This window comes from Carcharodon carcharias, chromosome 34 (assembly GCF_017639515.1).
Source record: "Carcharodon carcharias isolate sCarCar2 chromosome 34, sCarCar2.pri, whole genome shotgun sequence".
NCBI classification, from domain to species: Eukaryota; Metazoa; Chordata; class Chondrichthyes; order Lamniformes; family Lamnidae; genus Carcharodon; species Carcharodon carcharias.
The window spans coordinates 21,391,730-21,413,311 of NC_054500.1; the positions used below are offsets into that span (position 1 = coordinate 21,391,730).

At 44.2% G+C, this 21,582-nt stretch overlaps 1 protein-coding gene across 7 annotated transcripts in view; it reads right to left on the minus strand.

Moving 5' to 3' along the window:
• Positions 1-14,501: 14,501 nt before the first annotated feature.
• The window catches only part of sipa1l3 (signal-induced proliferation-associated 1 like 3), a 203,414-nt gene continuing 196,333 nt past the window's right edge, over positions 14,502-21,582 (minus strand). For all 7 annotated transcript variants that reach the window (XM_041179196.1, XM_041179199.1, XM_041179198.1 and 4 more), the window contains 2 exons: positions 20,567-20,648; positions 14,502-18,105 (listed from right to left, as the gene is read on the minus strand). In XM_041179196.1, the coding sequence (XP_041035130.1) occupies positions 17,962-18,105; positions 20,567-20,648 (226 nt within the window). In that variant the 3' untranslated portion in view covers positions 14,502-17,961. The remainder of the gene's footprint in view (positions 18,106-20,566; positions 20,649-21,582) is intronic.

The window sequence follows — 21,582 nt, forward strand, 5'->3', positions numbered from 1 at the left end:
ACCCCAGAGAGAGTAATTCGATGAATGCTGCATCAAATGAGATTTTTGGCTGTGTTGTCTGAGGGAGGGATGTTGCTTCTGGATTGTGGTAGAACCCCCGCTTCTCGAGTAGTATTATGAGATGCTTAACTATCCACTCAAACAAGCAGATTGAATATCTCAGGCAGATGACAAACAACTAAAAAAAGACATTGAAGCTGATCAGGACCAAGTTAAAACTTACCCCTGGGCCTTTGAAATGAGTCCCATCAAGGCTAGAACCCAACTTCATCAACTCAAACCTACTATCTCTTACCTCCAAAATGAGGGGACAGGTGAAGTGGTGCACAGCTCCTCCAGATTTCCAATATTTGCAGCCTTTCCTCCATGTGAAAACAAAGTCTTGCACTTCTATAGCGCCTGAGATGTTAAATGGAGTCCCCACCAGCTCTCCCTGGTGAATGTAAAAGAACAGATGGTGCTAGGGAGGGGGGTGGTGGGTGGGGAGAGAGTTCTCCCCTAGTGTCCAGGGACCAATATTAATCCCTGAACCAGCATCACTAAAACAGGTTACTTGGGTCATTATCACACTGCTATCTGTGGGAGCTTGCTGTGCGCAAACTGGCTGCTGCATTTGTGATGTCACTGTTGTAATGCAGGAAACGTGGCAGCCAATTTGTGCACAGCAAGCTCCCACAAACAGCAGTGAGGTAATGACTAAGCCATCTGTTTTAGTGACCTTTGGTTGAGGTATAAATATTGACCAGGACACTGGGATGAACTCCCCTTTCTAATGATATCTCCGGGTGTAGTGACACCCCAGACTGTTCACCCCTTTTATGATTTTGGTTCGAGAGGGCCCTGTCCACACAGGGATCTCACCCCTGAGGGGGTCGTCTGCTGCCAGTATCCCAGATAGAATCGGGATTGCTTCCTTTCATCTCGGTGTGGACTGAATCAAAGAGTTGAAGGTTTCACTCTGATGGAGGAGGGAGAAATCTCTTTCATTTGAACCCAAGGTATGTTCCTGAAGGCCTGGGATAAAACATCTGCTCTCCATAAAGAGGGAAAAGTCTTATTTCTTGCTGCAGCCATTTATTATAAGATGTAACCGTCTGCAGCCGACATCATCATTCACTCTGATGTTGAGTGCGTGAAACCAGATAAGCAGGTTCACTCGATAGCAACTGCAGCCGTTCAGAAAACTCTTTTCCAGAACTTTCTCTGGAAAAATGGGTGGAGAATGGAACACAGGAACAGGAGGAAGCCCTTCAGCTCCTCAAGCCTGCACTGCCACTCAATTAGATCACGGCTGACTTGTATCTTAAGTCCATTCACCCGTCTTGGTTCCCTGTCCCATAAACCCCTTACCCCACAAAAATCTCAGTCCCAATTTACTTAAACCCCAGCCTCAGCAGCTTTCTGGGGGAGAGAGTTCCAGGTTTCTGCTACACTGTGTGTGAAGAAGTGCTTCCTGACCCCTTAACAGCCTGGCTCTAATTTTAAGGTTCTGCCCCCTTATTCTGGACTCCCCCCACCCCCACACCCCCCCGTCCCATCGACCTGCAGTGGAAATGGTTTCTCTCTATCGACCCTTTCATCATTTTAAACACCTCAGCTGGATCACCCCTCAATCTTCTGTGCTTAAGGGAATACAAGCCTCGTCTAGGCCAAACTGTCCCCTTTTAGCCCTGAAATCATGGACCCCCTCAATCCCTGAGGTGCAGTTCCCAGAACTGACTGCAGTGTTCCAGATGGGGTCTGACCAGAATTAGGTAAAAATACCTTTAAATTCTCAGGGTGTTGGGGGGGCGGTGGTGGTCACTCAGTGCAGTCACTGTTGTAATGTAGGAAACACAGCAGCCAACTTGTGCACAGCAAGATCCCGCAAAAAGCGATGTGATAAGGTCCAGTTAATCTGCTTTTGTGAGAGAGAAAATTTGGCCAGGACATCAGGGAGAACTCCCTGCTCTTTTTCCAAATAGTGGCTACTGGAATTGCTGCACCCACCTGAGTGGATGGACAGGGCCTCCGTTTAACATCTCATCTGGAAGACAACATGTCCACCAGTGCTGCAGCCCAACAGTACTGCACTAGGAATGTCAGTCTACATTTGCATGTTCAAGTCTTTGGAGTGGAACTTGAACCCACAACCTTCTGACTTACTGAGCTACTGTTAATCTCACATGCCCGCTGGTTATTCTAGGAGTTAGTGATGACTGGACCCTGTTTGAAAACAAAAAATAAAAGACATATACAGTAGCTGGCTGTACATGGTTGTGGAGATGGTGGGGGCGGTGCAAGGTGGGGTGGTATTGGAATTGAAAACAGGGGTGGAAAAGGAGTCAGCAGGCACAGTGCTGTCCTTTTGGTCTTTGCCCCTCCACGTGGATTTCTCCATGAATTCCATGGAAATCACTCTCCAGTTAGGAAAGCTCCCTCAAAGTCCTTTCAAAATGAATGGAGCAAGAAACGCACTCCCAAGGAAAGCCCAGAAGCAACCAGAATGTCTCACAGCCCCCATGCTGGCTAAACATTGAGTAACTGAGCCACACATATCAGCAAGATTTCAGGTTGGTCCCTGAACTTGTGCTAAATTAGCTCCAGCTCTTTCCTCCAACAAAGAGGCAGCCGAGGGATTGTCTTTAAACCACAAACAGCTTTGATCGGATAAACAAAGAGATGTTTCCATTTTTGGTAGTGATGAACAGTAGGGGCAGGGGAGGTCTTGAGAGGCAGAGCACGGCATCCCTGCCAGACAAAAGCACCAGGTTCAAGCCCCACTCCAGGACTTGATGGCCAAGGAAGGTGTGTTCATGATGCAGCCGAAACAGGCTGAGTATCAACCTGCAAATCCTTCCAATACGCCTCTGGTAGGCGGTAAGAGTGGGAGAGTCTCCTGGTCAGCCACACTTGTTGAAGAGTGGGGCCTCTCTAAGCTATAGCCTCTGGTGATAGGTTAGTTCCTAGAAAAATGAGCTATAGAAAACTGACGCAAGCGTGTGTTTTGTCTGCCTCATGCGTCTCCAGGTGTTGGAAGAGATAGAAAGAAGCAAGCTAGGGGCTAATAAATCCACTCGGGAATTCAGGAGAAACATCTTTAACCCAGAGAGTGAGGAGAATTTGGAACTCTCTCCCACAAGGAATAGAGAAAATCTGCGGGGAGTGAGCACTACTGATGGGCTGCATGGGGAACAGGACTGAGGGATAGCACGTTGTGATGGGCTGAATGGGGAAAGGCTGGGGTATGGGACAGATTTTACTGAACCCCCTCCCCCAAAACAAGAATGCATGCTATGTGCAAATTTAAACTGTGTCTATGTGAATCTAAAATATAAGTCCCAGCTTTGAGTCGATTATTTTGACAAATGCTTTGCCTCACTATATGCGTAGGAGTGTGTTAGCAACACAGACACCTCATTCCCACAGTCAACATAATGCAACATCAAAACACACAGCTCAGTTCTTAAAGGGGAGGTGTCTGACACTGAGTTCTCTCAGAATTCTACAGATGTGTCTCAAGGGCAATGAAATACCTAAGGAAAAAATTACACTGCAGCCAGTAATGTTTCAAATTCTGTCAATGCATCCTGTGACATAAGAATATAGGAAATAGGAGTAGGCCATTCGGCCCCTTAAGCTTGTTCTGCCATTCAACTAGATCATGGCTGATCTCCTATCTCAACACCATTTTTCCCGCACTATCCCCACATCCCTACATCCCTTCATATCTTTAATAACAAGAATTCTATCAATCTCTGTCCTGAACATTCCCAATGATTGAGCTCTCAGGCGAAGAGAATTCCAAGGATTCACCACCCTCTGAGTGAAGAAATTCCTTATCATCTCAGTCCTAAATGGCTTGCCCCTTATTTTTAGACTGTGTTGCCTCCACCAGCCAAGGGAACCTCCTTCCTAAACCTACCCTGTTGAGCCCTGTAAGAATTATGTATGTCTCAATGAGGCCACCTCCTACTCTTCTAAAGTCTTGTAAATACAGGCCCAGTGACACTGAACTCCTACTGCTACTACAGCCAGTGACACACCTGTACCACTAGTATTATACCCATTGTTAAAGAGCGACAGACCTGTCCCCATCAATACTGTACCCCAGTGTTATACAGCTACAGACCTGTCCCACCAGTGTGGTGCTCCAATGTTATACAGTGACACTCCTATTCCCCCAGTACTCTACCCCAGTGTTACGCAGCGATAGACCTGTCCCCACCTATACTGTACCCCAGTGTTATATAGTGAGAGGTTTATACCCCCCAAGCTCTGCACCCCAGTGTTATACAGTGACAGCCCTGTCCCCACCAATAGTGTACCCCAGTGTTATATAGTGAGAGATCTATACCTGCCAAGCTCTGCACCCCAGTGTTATACAGTGACAGACCTGTCCCCACCAATAGTGTACCCCAGTGTTATATAGTGAGAGATCTATACCTGCCAAGCTCTGCACCCCAGTGTTATACAGTGACAGACCTGTCCCCACCAATAGTGTACCCCAGTGTTATATAGTGAGAGATCTATACCCCCCAAGCTCTGCACCCCAGTGTTATACAGCGACAGACCAGTACCCACCAATACACAAGGGAGCAGTGAGTGCTGATGCTAATCTCGGATTGCGAGGAAAGGCTGATGAAATCCAGATTTAATAAGCTTGGAAATAGGAAAAGAGGCTGGCACCGGCCTATAGTACTAGATTACTAACCTCGTCACCCTGCCAAATCCTTGCTGCTCTCAAATCCTGAGTCATTCAGCCAATGGGAACAGGTCTACCATTGTATAACACTGCTTATAGAGCTTCAAACCTGTCCCCGCCTATACCATACTCCGGTGTATCAGTGACATACCTGTACCCACCAATACTGTACTCGTGTTATACAGTGACAGACCTGTCCCCACCAGTACTGTACCACAGTGTTACACAGCAACAGACATTTCCCCACCAATACTGTGCTCCAGTTTTATACAGCGACAGACCTGTCCCCACCAGTACCATACCTCAGTGTTATAGTGACAGACCTGTTCCCACCAATATTGTACCTGTGTTATACAGTGACAGACCTCTCCCCTCCAGTACTGTACCTGTTATACAATGACAGACCTGTCCCCACCAGTACTGTACCCGTTATACAATGACAGACCTGTCCCCACCAGTACTGTACCCGTTATACAGTGACAGACCTGTCCCCACCAGTACTGTACCCGTTATAGTGACAGACCTGTCCCCACCAGTACTGTACCCATTATACAGTGACAGACCTGTCTCCACCATAACTGTACCTGTTATACAGTGACAGACCTGTCCCCACCAGTACTGTACCTGTGTTATACAATGACAGACCTGTCCCCACCAGTACTGGACCCGTGTTATACAATGACAGACCTGTCCCCACCAACACTGTACCCGTGTTATACAATGACAAACCTGTCCCCACCAGTACTGTACCCCAGTGTTATACAGTTTCAGACCTGTTCCCACCAGTACTGTACCCGTGTTATACAATAACAGATCTGTCCCCACCAGTACTATACCCGTTATACAGTGATAGACCTGTCCCCACCAATACTGTACCCCAGTGTTATACAATGACAGACCCGTCCCCACTAGTACTGTACCCATTATACAGTGACAGACCTGTCCCAGTACTGTACCCGTTATACAATGACAAACCTGTCCCCACCAGTACTGTACCCCAGTGTTATACAGTTTCAGACCTGTCCCCACCAGTACTGTACCCGTGTTATACAATAACAGATCTATCCCCACCAGTACTATACCCGTTATACAGTGACAGACCTGTCCCCACCAGTACTGTACCCATTATAGTGACAAACCTGTCCCCACCAGTACTGTACCCCAGTGTTATACAATGACAGACCCGTCCCCACCAGTACTGTACCCATTATACAGTGACAGACCTGTCCCCACCAGTACTGTACCCCAGTGTTATACAATGACAGACCCGTCCCCACCAGTACTGTACCCGTTATACAGTGACAGACCTGTCCCCACCAGTACTGTACCCAAGTGTTATACAATGACAGACCCGTCCCCACCAGTACTGTACCCGTTATACAGAGACAAACCTGTCCACACCAGTACTGTACCCCAGTGTTATACAATGACAGACCTGTCCCCACCAGTACTGTACCCCAGTGTTATACAATGACAGACCTGTCCCCACCATTACTGTACCCCAGTGTTATACAATGACAGACCTGTCCTCACCAGTACTGTACCCCAGTGTTATTCAATGACAGACCTGTCCCCACCATTACTGTACCCCAGTGTTATACAGTGACAGACCTGTCCCCACCAGTACTGTACCCGTGTTATACAGTAATAGACCTGTCCCCACCAGTACTGTACCCCAGTGTTATACAATGGTAGACCTGTTCCCATCGGCTGAATGACTCAGGATTGAGAGCAGCAAGGATTTGGCGGGGGGAGGAGGTTAGTAATCTAGTACTATAGGCCGGTGCCAGCCTCTTTTCCTATTTCCAAGCTTATTAAATCTGGATTTCATCAGCCTTTCCTCGCAATCCGAGATTAGCATCAGCACTCACTGCTCCCTTGTGTATCATCCATCACTGAGCTCCCTCTCTCTCTCTCTCTCCCTTTTTCTCTCTCGCTCTCTGTTGAATCTCAAAGAGAATTTATGAAGCTTATTGAAGGAAAAGCAGAGTATGAAAAATTCAACATCTTGTTTTGGTGCACTGTGCTCATTAGTGTGTTTGGTAAGGGACAGAGAGATAGAATTCATTCTCAGTGGGGAAAATCCAAGCTGTAGTGAATATTGTGTGTCAGGTTGGAGTTTGCTAATCTTTAGCATCAGGGCTTGTTTAAATAACGATACATTCGATTCTCTTTTTTACACTGTCAGTCCTTAACCAGTTCACTTTACAGCGACAGTGCCCAGGATTTGAAGTGCTGTGTGCATATTGTATGTAAATCTATGCATGCATACTTTAAGGAGGATAAGGTATTTACATAGATACCTGCCTACTTTGATTCAAAGAGGTTGGGGGAGGGGAATATGAGGAAGATAGGGAGCATGGGGGGGGGAGGGGAGAAGAGGAGTGAAGAGGGGAGTGGAGGGGGCAAGGAGAGGAAGAGAAGGGGATGGAAAGGGACGAGGAGGGGAGGAGAGGGGAATCATTTCTACTCCATTTCCAACAATTTCCATCTGTTTCCACATAAATTGAGCTCTCTACATCAACCAACCCTTTCTATTCCTCCAGATGTCTATATTTCATTATCCCTTCTCACAACTGCATCTAAATTAAGCCAGAAAGCTGTATAGCTTTAAAAAAAAAAGATGTATTACAATGCAAGGGTGGAGACTCCAAGAGGTTCAGAGAATGGGTTTGACAATTCTCAGAAAGCCAATGCAATGGAGAATGCAAAGTCAGGAGCCTGATTCTGGGATATTTGTATCTAAATATTTTGCTGGGGATGGGAGTAAAGTGATTTAAATATGTTTCTGGTTCAGGATCAAGCACAATCTTGAGCTCTTAAATGTAACACTCGCTGTATCAATGAACATTTTTAAGTCATGTTTCATGTTCTCAATGCTGTGCTGTAATCCAGTTTAAACACACACAGGTGCCTCAGTAAGATGTTTCAGCGTGACCAGGAACCGTGGTGAGCAGGAAGATCCCAGGTTTTGGCTGTGGTCTGTTCTCTATTGGGTTCAGACCACAATTAGGCTCAGCATTCCAGGTAATGAAGGGAAAGCTTCCCTAAGGACACTGTTCTCATTACTAGCAGGGGCTAACGGAGAGCTAACGTGAAACCATGGAGTCAACTCTTACATGAGTCAGACAGTCAAAGAATGGGCTCCTCCTCCAGAGACTCAAGCACTTAATCCAGGATGTATCTTCCAGTGCAGTACCGATGGAGTGCTGCATTGTTGGAAGTGCTGCCTTTTAGATGACATGTTAAACCCTGTCTGCCTTTCCAAAATCCCACAGTCACTATCTAAAATAGCTCAAGATGATGCCCTGAAGCTAGGGTTGCCAATCTCCAGGACACTGCTGTGTGCAACTCTGGAGAAAAATCATCGGGGCATTAAAAAAATGGTTAGTTTTTTTGTCATTTTCTTTGAACATTTCTCTTTATCAGATATAAAAATATTGAAAATTGGGGAAATAAAGGCTATTTGGCTGAGTCAAGCACTTTCCAATTGGGTAATGAGTCTTTTTGCTTTTCAATTGGTGTAGGAAGGCCGTGTGTCACAAGGATGGACTTGTTGGCTGACTAGTGGCTGGAGTGTGGGGACGAGTCATATGATGAAACCTCCAGGAATGTATTTGATCACAGTTGGCAACCCTTCCTGAGGCTAGTCTTTATCCATTAATGGCTATCTGATCATTATCTCTTTGCTGTTTGCATGACCTTGCTGTGTGCAAATTGACTATCTCGTTTCTTGTATGACGTCAGAGATAGACAGACAAAGAGAAAGGGACAGAGTCCTAGTGAAAGCTTTGCAAGGATAGTGTTTGACATTTGAATCAAACACTTGCAGTCTTAAAAGGTGACATGGGCTGCCCCACACCCAATACTGTACTAAGGTGAATTAACCCTTTATTGGCCAGTGAGCTTGCAGGTGCCCCGCTCGTGGAATTTCCAGTATCTGGTGACTGGATGTGGAGGTGAGATAAATCCTGTCAGCAGATTTTCATCGAATCTGTGCAATCGTGTTGGGAAACCACCTGAATCACCAGTCCTGCTGCTGCTTTGACAGCCACCCTGGGGGAGAAGCTCCAGCTCCCACGGGAAGATGGGGTAATTTTGGGAACAAGGGGAGGCCAAGCCCAGATTTTACAAAACGCTTGCCGCAGTCCAAAGGGTTAATACCATCCGAATGTTCCTGTCAGGAAGCCAGCTAATGGACAGTGTGACTTTCTAGAGGTCGTTACCGGCAGCATATTTTCCATTTGTTGCGAGCGAGCACGGTGAGCATCAGTTCTCATTTATTTGTTCCCCTCTCTTTCTCTTTGTTCCCCAACAGAAAGCAGCTACGTGACTTATCGCAGATGTCGCCCTGAATAAGCCATTGGGAGATAACCTGTAGCAGTTATACGCTCTCACTCTGCCCATGTGCAGCTTGCTGGTCAGTCACAGGCTGCTATCTCTGAAGCAGACAGGCCCTTTTCCATTGGCCTTTTTAGTTAGCCATAGCTCCCTCCCTCTCTCTGGCCTTGGAATCAGGAGGTTGTGGGTTCAAGTCCCACTATAGAGACTTGAAACCAAAATCTAGGCTGACACTCCCGGTACAGCACTGAGGGAGTGCTGCCTTTCAGGTGAGACATTGAGCAGAGGCCCCATCTGCTCTCAGATGGATGTAAAACAGTCCTGCAGGACTATTTCAAAGAGCAAGGGGAGCTCTTCAGTTCTGAAGAGTCATACGGACTCGAAACGTTAACTCTTGTCTTTCTCTTCACAGCTGCTGTCAGACCTGCTGAGTTTCTCCAGCAAGATTTGCTTTTGCTGTAGCAGGGGAGCTCTCCCTGGTGTACTGGCCAATATTCATTCCTCAGTCAACATCACTAAAGACAAACAGATTATCTGCGCATTATCAGGTTGCTTGGTTTTTGGGAGCATGCTGCATGGAAATTGGCTATTGGGTTTGCTCCATTACCACAGTGACTGCACTTCATTGGTTGTAAAGCACTTTGGGACATTGAGGTTGTGAAAGGTGCTCAAGAAATACAAGCTACTTCCATCCAGCCACAGCTCAGGCTCAATTCAAGTTCGAAACCCTAAGGCACATCACAGTCCTGTGCACCAGGATGCACAGGTCAGGCAACAGCCATTAAAGCCTCCAGAATAAAGGCCATCTCCTTGCACCGCTGCAGTCCCTGTGGTGTAGGTGCACCCACAGTGCTGTTAGAGGGGGGGGGGGCGGTGTAGTTCCAGGATTTTGACCCAGCAACAGCGAAGGGGCGGTGATAACGTTCCAAGTCTGGATGGTGTGTGATTTGGAGCGGAACTTGCAGGTGTTGGTGTTCCCATGTATCCATCCGTTCCCCTTGTTGCTCCAGATGGCAGAGGTTTCGGGTTTGGAAGGTGCTGTTGGAGGAGGAGCACTGGCGGGTTGCGCTACACTTGTTGATGCAGCCTTTTAAACAGGAATTGAACATCTCTCCCCTACATTTAATGAAAGCACATATGAAATAATTAACAGCAGGGTAAGTTTGATGGATAGAGTTGAACGTAAAACAGAAGCTACATTTCTGCTTAATTTTAGGCTTTACACTTAGCTTGGAGTGCCACCTCTTGTTTAAAACCTGAATTGCAACTGGCTGTTACATGCAAGTTTGGAGAGGCCATAAATTCTTTCACTGTGAATGTACCAGATTAGTAGTACATGGTACAAAACAAATGGTTTCTGCTCCGTTCTTTTTGATATTGATTTTTTTTTTTGAAAAGATCAGCTGTTTTAAGGAGTCACTAACAGGAACAATACTCCCGAAATGGTATATTTTCACTTACATTCTCCATTTTTTTTTATTTTTCTATACGCCGGTTTTGTTGTGAAGGTAAGATGTTGTTAAGGTCTCACACTGCCCTCTGGTACTCCACTTAAGTGGCCATTCTGCACGTGAGCCTTGGCAGAAAGTGTTGGGAGGTTATTTGACAGTAGGGGCAGCACACGATTGATCCTGAGCAGGTGTAAAAGGACAGATGCAGGAACTGGTGGATTAAAAAAAAGACCAAACTCCATTCAATTGGCATTTTACCCTTGGGTAGCCATGTGAAACAATAATGACGAAGTTGCTGACTAATCAGTGATCAATACTACTAAAGATTAGTCTACAAAAATACAGACATAAAAGGTGAGGAAAAACCCTCAGTGGGGGACAGCTTTGGGGCCCATAGTTAGCTGCTCCCCCCCAAGCTACACTCTACTCACCATACATCATGTCACAAATTACTCAGATCTTGCATTGCAAAATATTATTCTCTGACCAGCAGGTCCATCAAGCCAGCTCTATATCGTCAAGTATAATTTCTGCACACATCTGGATATTTACTCCTCAACCAACATTAAAAACAGGTTTCCTGACTATTAGCATACTACTGTTTTTGGGAGCTTGCTGTGCACAAATTGGTTGTCACGCTTCCTACGTTACAACAATGACTTTGCTTCAAAAATGCTGTAAAAGTGCTTTGGGACATTGAGGGTGTGAAAGGCATTACATAAATGTTACGAACATATACGAACAAGGAGCAGGAGTGGGCCATTCAGCCCCTCAAGCTGTTCCGCCATTTAATAAGATCATTGCTGATCTGATAGTCACCTCAAATCTGCATCCTGCCTATCCCCGATAACCTATCACTCCCTTGCTTACCAAGAATATTCAAAGACTCTGCTTCCACCACCTTTTCAGGAAGAGAGTTCCAAAGACTCATGACCCTCAGAAAAAAATTGCGCTTCATCTCAAATTTAAATGGGTGACCCCCTTGATTTTTAAACAGTGACCTCCTAGTTCTAGATTCCCCCACAAGAGGAAACATCCTTTCCACATTCACCCGGTCAAGTCCCCTCAAGATCTTATATGTTTCAATCAAGTTGCCTCTTACTCTTCTAAATTCCAGCAGAGACAAGCCTAGCCTGCCCAACCTTTCCTCATAAGGCAACCCACCCATTCCAGGTATTAGTCTGATAAACCTCCTCTGAACTGCTTCCAACGCATTTACATCATTCCTCAAATAAGGTGATGAATACTCTACACAGTACTCCAGATGTGGTCTCACTAGTGCTCTGTATAACTGAAGCATAACCTCCCTACTTTTGTATTCAGTTCCCCTCGCAAGAAATGATAATTCTATTAGCTTTCCTAATTACTTGCTGTACCTGCATACTAGCCTTTTGCAATTCATGCACTAGGGCACCCAGACTCCTCTACACCTCAGAGCTCTGTAATCTCTCACCATTTAGATAATATGCCTCTGTTATTCAACCTGCCAAAATGGACAATTTCACGTTTTCCCACATTATACTCCATTTGCCAGATCTTTGCCCACTCACCTATCCATATCTTTTTGTAGCCTCATGTCCTCTTCACAAATTACTTTCCTACCTCTCAGTTTCATCATCAAATTTGACAACCATCCCTTCATCCAAGTCATTTATATAAATTGTAAACAGTTGAGGTCACAGCACTGATCCCTGTGTCACACCACTCGTTACATCCTGCCAACCTGAAAAGGACCCATTTATGCCTACTTTCTGCTTCCTGTTAGCCAGCCAATCTTCTATGTCGATATGTTACCCCCTATACCATGAGCCTTTATTTTCCACAATAACTTTTGATGTGGCACTTTATCATATGCCTTCTGGCATTTTTCTTTTAATTCTAAACTGGAGTTTGTGCGACACTGGGTATATAGAGTTGGAAAGGGATGAGCAAGAGAAAAACTTACAGTCCAAGAATTTGTTTAATTAGCAGGACATCAGGAATTGGCAGCAGAAACTTGTGTCTGACCATGACTGCAGTAAAAGATATTTGCACACTCCAAACTTTTAATATTGGGATCTATTGTCTTAGTCCTGGGATACAGGAGCATGAATTGGTGTTTGGTCTCTGACACTCATTGTAATGGTGCCCAGTTGCTCCTAGTGTTAAGCAGATTTACTTCAGCAGGTAATCCTGAACCAAAAATAATCTTAGAGAAACTATAGCAAACGAGGATAGACAGCCCATTTTACTCTTACTAGCTCCTCAACTTAAATTATCTTCTCCAAAGCCATCTAGGTAGCCATTTCCATGCCCTTTTTTGTCAGATCTATTTGCAGGTGTATGCTGACCCCAGACATAGACGACCATGTTCGTACATGAGGGCACTCAGTCCACAGAAGATGACTGAAAAAGAAATATTGCAGCCAGCAGACTGGGAAAAATCCCCTGCTCCTCTTCGAACGCCACTATGGGACCATTTTGCGTCCATCCGAAAAGGCAAACGGAGCTTCAGTTTAACTTTTCATCTGAAAGACAGTACCCCCGATAGTGCAGCACGCCCTCAGCACTGCACTGAAATGTCAGTCTAGATTGCGTTTTGATCCATATTGGCTTTGAACTCATGGCCCTCTGCCTCAAAAGGGCAGTGCCCCAAGCTGACATTTAAAACTCACGGCATGAATTTGAAGCAACTGAGGATATCAGTACAGGTTTTCTCCATTTCCCGAGTACATAACCAGATTAGTTTGGGTCTAAAATTGTCTTTAGGCTTGATGGTACAGGTGCAAATAGGCATCGATTAAAAGGCCCAATTACTACCAAAGTGCTGAAACATAAAATTGCTGTGGTCACACCTTTGTCCAAAGCAACCCTCGAGTGGTCAGCAGCAGATTCACTACCAATTCCGTGAGCAGCAGCTACTTCCCATGTTCTACGCTATCAAACGGTAGTCCCAAACACACATTGAATGTAACCCCAAAGAGTTGCATTCCGCCAAGGATAGGTACAAAGCAGCAAAACATATTGTGTGTGTTTCATCTTTATATGTGGCATTCTGCGACAGTTAAGAAAAATAAATAGGACAATAAACACTGCAGAAGATACAGATCAAAATGTTATATGCAAATTGGAGTCAGGTTTTGCTGACTGCAAAATAATTGAATTCTAAGATTAGTGATATCAGAATCTTAAAAGCATAGGCCATTCAGCCCAACATACCCAAGCCAACTCTTTTGAAAGAACTATAAATTAGTCCCATTCCCCCTTCTTTCCCAACTGATTTTCAAAACTTTCCCTTGAAGTATTTTTCCAATTCCCTTTTGAAAGGGAGCTGCTCCACCCCACCTTTCTAGCAGTGTATTCCAGATGATATAATGCTGTGAAAAATAATTTCTCATCTCCCCTCTGGTACCTTTGCCAATTACCTTAAATTGGTGTCCTCTGGTTAGCAACCCTACTTTGGTGGGAACAGTTTCTCCCCATCTCCTCTATCAGAACTCTATATAATTTGAATGTTGCTTTTAAGTCTTCTGTTAAACCTCTCTGCTCTTAAGGAGAACGATCTCTCTTTTCTAATGGCCCCATATAACTGAAGTCCCTGATCGCTCATATGAAGTGTTCACCCAGTGGGAGGGAGGATTCTCTGCAAGCTTGTTCATCAGATTTCTTCCTTGCTGAAGGGACATGCATACACTGTGGAACTGTGCATCAGCTACCCTTCAGTTCTTTGCACGGTCACTACTCACATGAACATGAGCTACTGCGATCCTGTCCACACACACTCACTGACATGAAACAATGTATAGCCATCAGGAGTGGAAAACCTAGCGCATTCGCTCCTTTTCACTCAGTGATGACACTGACTGCAGTGGCACTTCTACTGTCCCAACTGGGATCAGCCGAGCTGGGAAATCTGCCCATGGTTGACGTAGCTCAGCTGCTCACCACAACAAGTAGCCCAGTCATAGGCGAGAGCTTGGTGGAGGTGGGTTCACCTGAAAAGCAACCATTTCACCAGGAGTTGAGAAATGAACCATGCATTACGAGTTTATGAAAGATTTTATTCTCTTTTCCAGATACATGCCAAAAGAATGCAAAAAAAAATGATTCAATGGAATAGCTGAATCAAGAATGATCGATCACAAATTAAATACAAATCTCATCTGAAAGCTTGATGTCTTTATAAAATATGAAAAACAGATAAATTACACACTACTCAAAAAAGAGAATATATCCCCAAATCAATGAATCACAACAAACCTACACAGACAGAAATGTACATTGGAAAATCTGCACCACACAAAAACAATAAAATTTAAGACATTTTCACTCTTTATACACAAATATTACAGAGAATGATAAAATTCCAAGTAAACTTTTCTTTTAAGACATTGATGGGTGCAGCTGCAATGCTTAGAACGTTTCCCTCTTGCTCAGCTCCAGGTTTATGTCATTTATATAAATGTCTTATAAAAAGTTCTCTTTTGTAATCCAGTTTATACAAGAAATCGCAAACGCACATCAACTAACATGCTGTCAGCGTGCAGAGGCAGAGGGGGGATTGCATTACCGGTGAGGGAACAGTCACAAAGGAGGAGAATTGTTTCTTTTGGTTTAGAATTTAAAATAAGATTAGCCAGTGTTCGCTCATGTCTTGCAGTTTAACCACAATATGTGTTTTCTCCCCTCTTATCCTGGGCACACATGAACACACACTCATTCTAAAATACACTCTGCTTTATTTTGCAAAGTTAATATTGGTCACACAATGTCATAAATCATTCAGGTTTCCTTTCTGTGTGCTCAATTACCCTTTGACCTCAGTCACACACTTCCTGTGTTCTCTATTCTCCTCTCTTCTCTCCCTCAATCACTCACTACTTTGCTTAACATAGCTAGCTGCAAGTTTGTTCGAGCTTGTAATTAAATCTCAGGGTGCCAACCACTCGAGACATTGTTCTGATGGCTTGTGTCATCCTTTCGGTTAGGCCCTTGAAACTCCCTGCCAATTATCCACTGCTCTCCATTTCTTAGCATGTAGTCAGAAGTAGCCCCACACTCTGCACATTTCAAATGAGGAAATGTCTGTTAACCCAGAATAGCTGTGAAGTGACACTGAATGTTAGTGCACAGATGCTTCATGTATTCAAAATACATGAAAGCATTAGCTTGTTTAAATCTGTTAACTCCCCATTATAATACCCAGCAAAACAATTTCAGATGAATGCACGTCCAACATTCCTGCATTAATTATTTGCCCAGCATCATTTCAAGGCCACTGGGTTGAGACAGTATTTGGATTGTATGTAGAAATGTATCAGGAGACAATAGGGCTTAAAATAATAACAATGAGAATGCTTCGATAGAATTGTTAACCAGTCAGCAAGTTTTTGTCTATTAGTCTAGGTGCTGGCGAGCACAGATGCGGAAAACCCCATTGCTACTGACTGTAGTCACTGACCAGTGGCTAGGTACCTTCTCTGTTGATAAAGCCCATGATTCTGTCCTGACCGTGGCACATGCCTTCAGCTACCTGCTCTCTATGTGATCCTGCACTTTGTACTAATCCACAGTCCTACCAGCACAGGTGTTTTTGTGTTTTATCCCCAGATCTTCAAACCACAGAAGATATGATGGAGAAAAGGAACCAGAGGGCAGGTAAAAGCTTGTTTTGTGACTGTTCCCCTTTCAAAAAGAAGAGATTTGAACAAAATACAAAATTGCAGTTTGACCAAATCCAGGCGACTGCATCAAGTTGGCAGCATCAAGGTTAACATTCAGCTACTGGCTCTCTGATTAATTTAATCATTCCACATGATTTCCCCACAATCGTGTTTTCTGTAGTGTATAATCCCTAGAAAGGTAGGATCACAAAAATTCCAGAATATTCAGTAGTCACTGATTCGCCTCAGCAATTCCAATTTTAATTAAGATTTTGAATTAAAAAAAACCAAACCTAAAGCAATTTATACAAATATAATGTATACAACGAGCATTTACATTTATTAGATTAAATTTCCTGAGCCATCTTAAATGGAATTTTTCTAGAAAATAATTTAGTGTGTGAGAAAGTGCTTTAATAACTTCCTATATTAATGTTAGACCAGGGTGACTGCTCTTTTAAATATCGTCTGCAATATTACATTTTTTAAATATTGGAAACAAAACCTTTCAATTAAATTTTCAAATAAAATAAAATAGCTTACTGAAATCTATCAACTGTATTAAGGATCACCAAAGGACAAAGAAGCATGGTTTCACCATCGCAACCAGGTAGTTTTGATGATTCTTTTATAGTGGGTTTTTAAATGGCTCAATGCCCCCATCCATACTGCTGTGTTTTTTACTTTCCTTCCCTCAAAGTTCCCAATCAAGAGGAGCATTGCACAGCCATCGTGTGGCTTGTTCACTATTTTTCATGTGCAGATCTGGATGCTGAGCTGTTCAGCTACAGAAAGCATCACAGTTTGCCCCCACACGACGAGTATTTTCCACTGAAAAGGGAAGAGGTGATGGGGTTGGGGGTGGTCATTGGTCAGCGATGAGGAATGGGAACCAGTTTTCTCCCAATCCATCCAAGGATTCAGGGGCCAGAGGCACCTCACCCTTCAGCTCCCTGAGCTCACTCAGCACAGACCGAAGATCAACTATGAACCTTCAGATCTTTAATATTTACATGAGATAGTGCCTTTTCCCTCAGTATACTTGAAAAGTTGCAAAGCCACTTTATTTTTTTCTTTTAACACACAAAAGGCTAAGGAGCCAAATTGTTCTGTGTACCAAGTCTGGGACACAAGGAAATGGAGAATAACCTGGGATACACTGCTTTCTGATTCCGCTGGAGGGAAAAGTTCACCTCTCGACTACAACTTTGTTTTGTGCAGCTGGGATCCATCCTGCCACTTTATAGAAAGTGTTAAAAATAAAACCAATTAAAAAGGACGGCCAGTATTTACTGAACTGTAAAAAAAAACTTTCTGGTAGAAATTAAATAATAAAGCTGCTACTCTCTGAACACAGACCAGCTTTAGGTAACTCGCCAAGTTCTGGAAGGAGACAGATGATCAAAGGCTTCTTGTTGGATAACAATGATTGGCTTACGGCAATTAGCAGGAGGTGAGGGGAGGGGGGGGAAGGAGGGAGTTAGACTTGTGGATTTAATCATCAGATGTGATGAAATTACTGGCGGTGTTGAGAAAACATTCGTACCGACCAGTTCCGTTCTAGCGTTGTGAAATGATGTGCAGTGTACATCTTCACAGGGCCAAGCAGTCCGATTGAGTCCACTACCTACTGGCCATGTCAAAGCGAACAGCTCACTCCCCTACACCTCCAGCATCAGCCCCAAAGCCACCACCTCTGCTGTGGATAAAAATGGTTACGATGGGGTTCTGCAAGTTCCGGAATTTTCCGGGCTGGGCTGTCACTCTGTGTTACAGTTGCTCCAAAAGGTACAATGACAAAAATAAAATGGGTTCAGATGCTTTGTGGGTGTGCTGGCTGCCATTACTTCTTCTCTATTGTACTGGAAAACATTTCTGCAAATTTCCTCAGCTGCTCTGTGGCTGACAGGGACTCCTCTTGGAGGCGCTGATTGTTAACCCGCAGGTTTGCCACCTCTGCCTGTAGGACGATTTTATCCTCTTTCTCCTGTAGAAAGAGAGAGAGAGAGAGAGAGAGAGAGTGAGAGAGTGAATTTCCTCAGTTAGCATTTATAACATGGAAGGTGCGGCATTCTCTAGTTTAGTGTTAAATCCCAACATCTTGTTGAGGGTCACGTTTCCTATCAATGTGTCAGGTGAATACCCCTCTCAGCAATATAGTACAAAGGTGGGATCTCTCCATCACTCTCAGCTCCTGGTTTGAATCATGCCATTGGGGCCAACTGATTAACAAAGGGTCAGGCATTTCAAACATAAGGGAAAGAATTCTACAAGTATCAATAGCGCAGCATTCCCTCACTACTGTACAGGGAGTGTAGGATTGTCAGAGGTGCTGTCTTTCAAGGTGTTGTTAAACTGAGGCCCTGGCTGCCCCCTCCAATGCAAAAAATCCCCTAGCCATTCTTAGCTGTTGTGGGAAAGGGGAAGAAACAAGAGAGAGTCTTGTCTTCTGAAGGTTTGGGTCAAGGCATATTTCTCCATTTCTGGTAATGCTTTACCTGTCACTGAATGGTGAAGCATTCACTTTTCCAAGTGACTTCCTTCAACAAAATAAAAACTATCAGCTGGCATCATATCGGAGTGTCTACAAGCAGAGTACACCAGGATGAGCATTTCCTACACAGTGAGTTACTGAGCTCCACTAGCATCACAAGATGGCAAGTGCATGGCAGAAACTATAAAACTTGGGAGAGTCAGCCTTTGTTGGCTGTACAAATATCCAGCATCTGGGGACATATTTCAACAGCAAAACCTGTTTACACAAGGCCTTTCATTAAAAAAAAAATTAAAATATCCCCAAAGTATTTCAAAGTGGAAAACTTGTGCGAAATGGGGGAGAGAGAGATTAGGATGGATGGCTAAAAGTTTTAATCAAAAAGATGGGAGAGGGCAGGTACAGAGCAAAAGGGGTTAGGGAGGGAATTCGATGGAGTGTTGGACCCAACAGTGCTGGCAAAGGCCTGGGACCAAATCCTCAGTAAATCCTAGCCTTGTAAGAGGAGACTTGAGGTACAGACATTCAAAGAATGGTACTGATTAAAAGGGGACGAAAGACAAATTGCCAAAAGAGAGATGAAATATCTGGCCTAGCAGAAAGGATGTCAAATGGTTAATTTGAAGGCTTACTAATCCATTGTGCTGTGTAATTCTGGATGTTTGTGGCCAGCTCACAGTCATATGTACCATCGCTGGAATAGGAATGGCTGGCGTTTAAATTCTATTCCCAAGCTTCCTACGCTTCCAAGATTTTGACACTGGCTTTTGAATGTTTTCTTTGGGTATTCTGAATATCAAGAGAATACTTCAAGATAAGTTCCTGCAGATGACTAGTGATTAGAAAAACATTCCCATGTCCCACAGAAGGATGTGTTGGAAGCACTCCTCGGTTTTCTGATCTTGTTCCAGTTTTACAGCTGCCTCAAGCCATTGGTGACTCAGTTGGAAAAAAAACTGTTCCAAACTCCCCCATTATTTATTGTGGTGCTCTTACTGAGCTGTGCAAGTTCTGCGATTGTGTCCCCATAACAATGCCTGTACGTGGCCATGCATCTGAGACATGGAGCAATTAAAAGTTTACAGCACAGAATGAGGCCATTCAGCCCATCATGTTATCTCTAAGTCAGTCAGAGGTTTCCCGATGGAGGCAGGCACTGATTTAGTGATAGGTGGCAACCTGGTCACTGAGGGCCTGGGATTTTCATCACATTTTCATGTGTGTTGCTCTATAATGTGAACTTTAATAATTATATACCAAATAGGGTAAGAGGACCACCCTGTGAAAGGCAGTCAGCAGCACCTAGAGGATCTAGCATCTCGTCTATACTCAAGTAGGAGTAAGGGTGAAATAAAAGCGTGGTGGATGTCACGCTGTGCGGGCCTTAATTGGCCTGCCCACGTAAAATGGGGGCGCACCCCCAATTGGGGGTGCCAACTGGAGGCGCTCCTCCGCTTGCCCGCTCTTAAACTCTCTCTCTTTACCCCCCCCCCCACCCCAAACGGGGGGAAAATTCTGCCCTATGTACCTGGCATCACACCAGCACTGATTAAATCTCTTTTTCCGCTTCTGTGGAAAAAGAGCTAGTTTCTAAGCCTCTCCTTAGAATTACTTACTCCGGTAGGTGCACAAGGTCATTGTGGCGGCACTTCACTTGTTTATCCAAACTATAAGAGAACAAAATCCAAGCCCCAATATCAAACTGCACTGAAATGTCAACAATCTAGTGTTCTTTCAGAAAGGAATCCTCTCATCTTTACCCAGTTCAGCCAAGCTATCTCCCCCACACTAATGAGGTTGATTCTTAACTGCCCTCTGAGGTGGCCCATCAAGGGACTCAGCTGCACCACCAGCTTCTGATGAGAAACTACGGATGGGTATTAAACGCTGCCCTTGCCAGTGACGCCCACGTCCCAAGAATGAATAAAAAAATTGTTGTGGCCACATTCCTCACCTTCAGCAGATCATCTTGAAGTTGCTTCAACTGGATCTCAAGCTGGTAGACTTTTCCTGTTAATGCCAATGCTGGCTCGTCACTGTAACAGAGGATGCATTCATTAAGTTTAGAACAATGCGCCAGCCACGGTACAGTGGGTAGCTGTCGTAACATTTGAAACAGGAGGTTGCTCGAAGTCTCATTCCAAACGCTCGAGCAGAATCCAGCCTGAAGGAGCTCTGCACTATCGGAGGGGTCATCTTTAGGATGAGGTATTAAACCAAGACCTTTCAGGTGGATGTAAAAGATCCCATGACACTATTTCAAAGAGAAGCACAGGGGTTTCTCCTTGGTGTCCTAGCCAATATTTATCCATCAAACAGCACAAAAAACAGTTGACCTAATCATTATTAAATTGCTGTTTGTGAGAGTTTCCTGTATGCCAATTGGCTGCTGTGTTTCAGTGAACACTTGAGTTGAACACTTCTTTGCTACTCAAGATTACAGCAGATGTCACTTATGAAATAAATACAACTGACTGTAATGGAGATTTTTCTTTAAAACAAAAACCGCCCCAATAGTTTATAAAATGCTTCCCAAGGCTCCGTTTGTATGTGGTAATGAGTATGGAGCCATTTGGATCAGGAATGCAAATTGCTGGCCTGTGTTAAGATGCTCGAAATTCTCTTAACATTAGTTCAGAGGGAATACGAAACGATGGGTGGAAGGTTTGGCCGTGTGACAGAGCGAGGTCTGGATAAAGCTGAGCTCTGAAGTAGAAGGGCTGCATTTTCTCTTTTTATTTCAATTGTATCTCAGCCCTGGCACCACTTTTTTTTTAACAACTGATTTACAACAGTAATTGCTTGTGTTTTTATATAGTGATTTTAACATAATAAAACATCCCAAGATGCTTCTTAGCAACATTACAAAACAAAACATGATACTGAGCCACATAAGAATGTAACAGAAAAAATGATCAAAAGTTTGGTCAAAGAGGTAGGTTTCAAGGGAGCACCTTGAAGGCGGAGAAC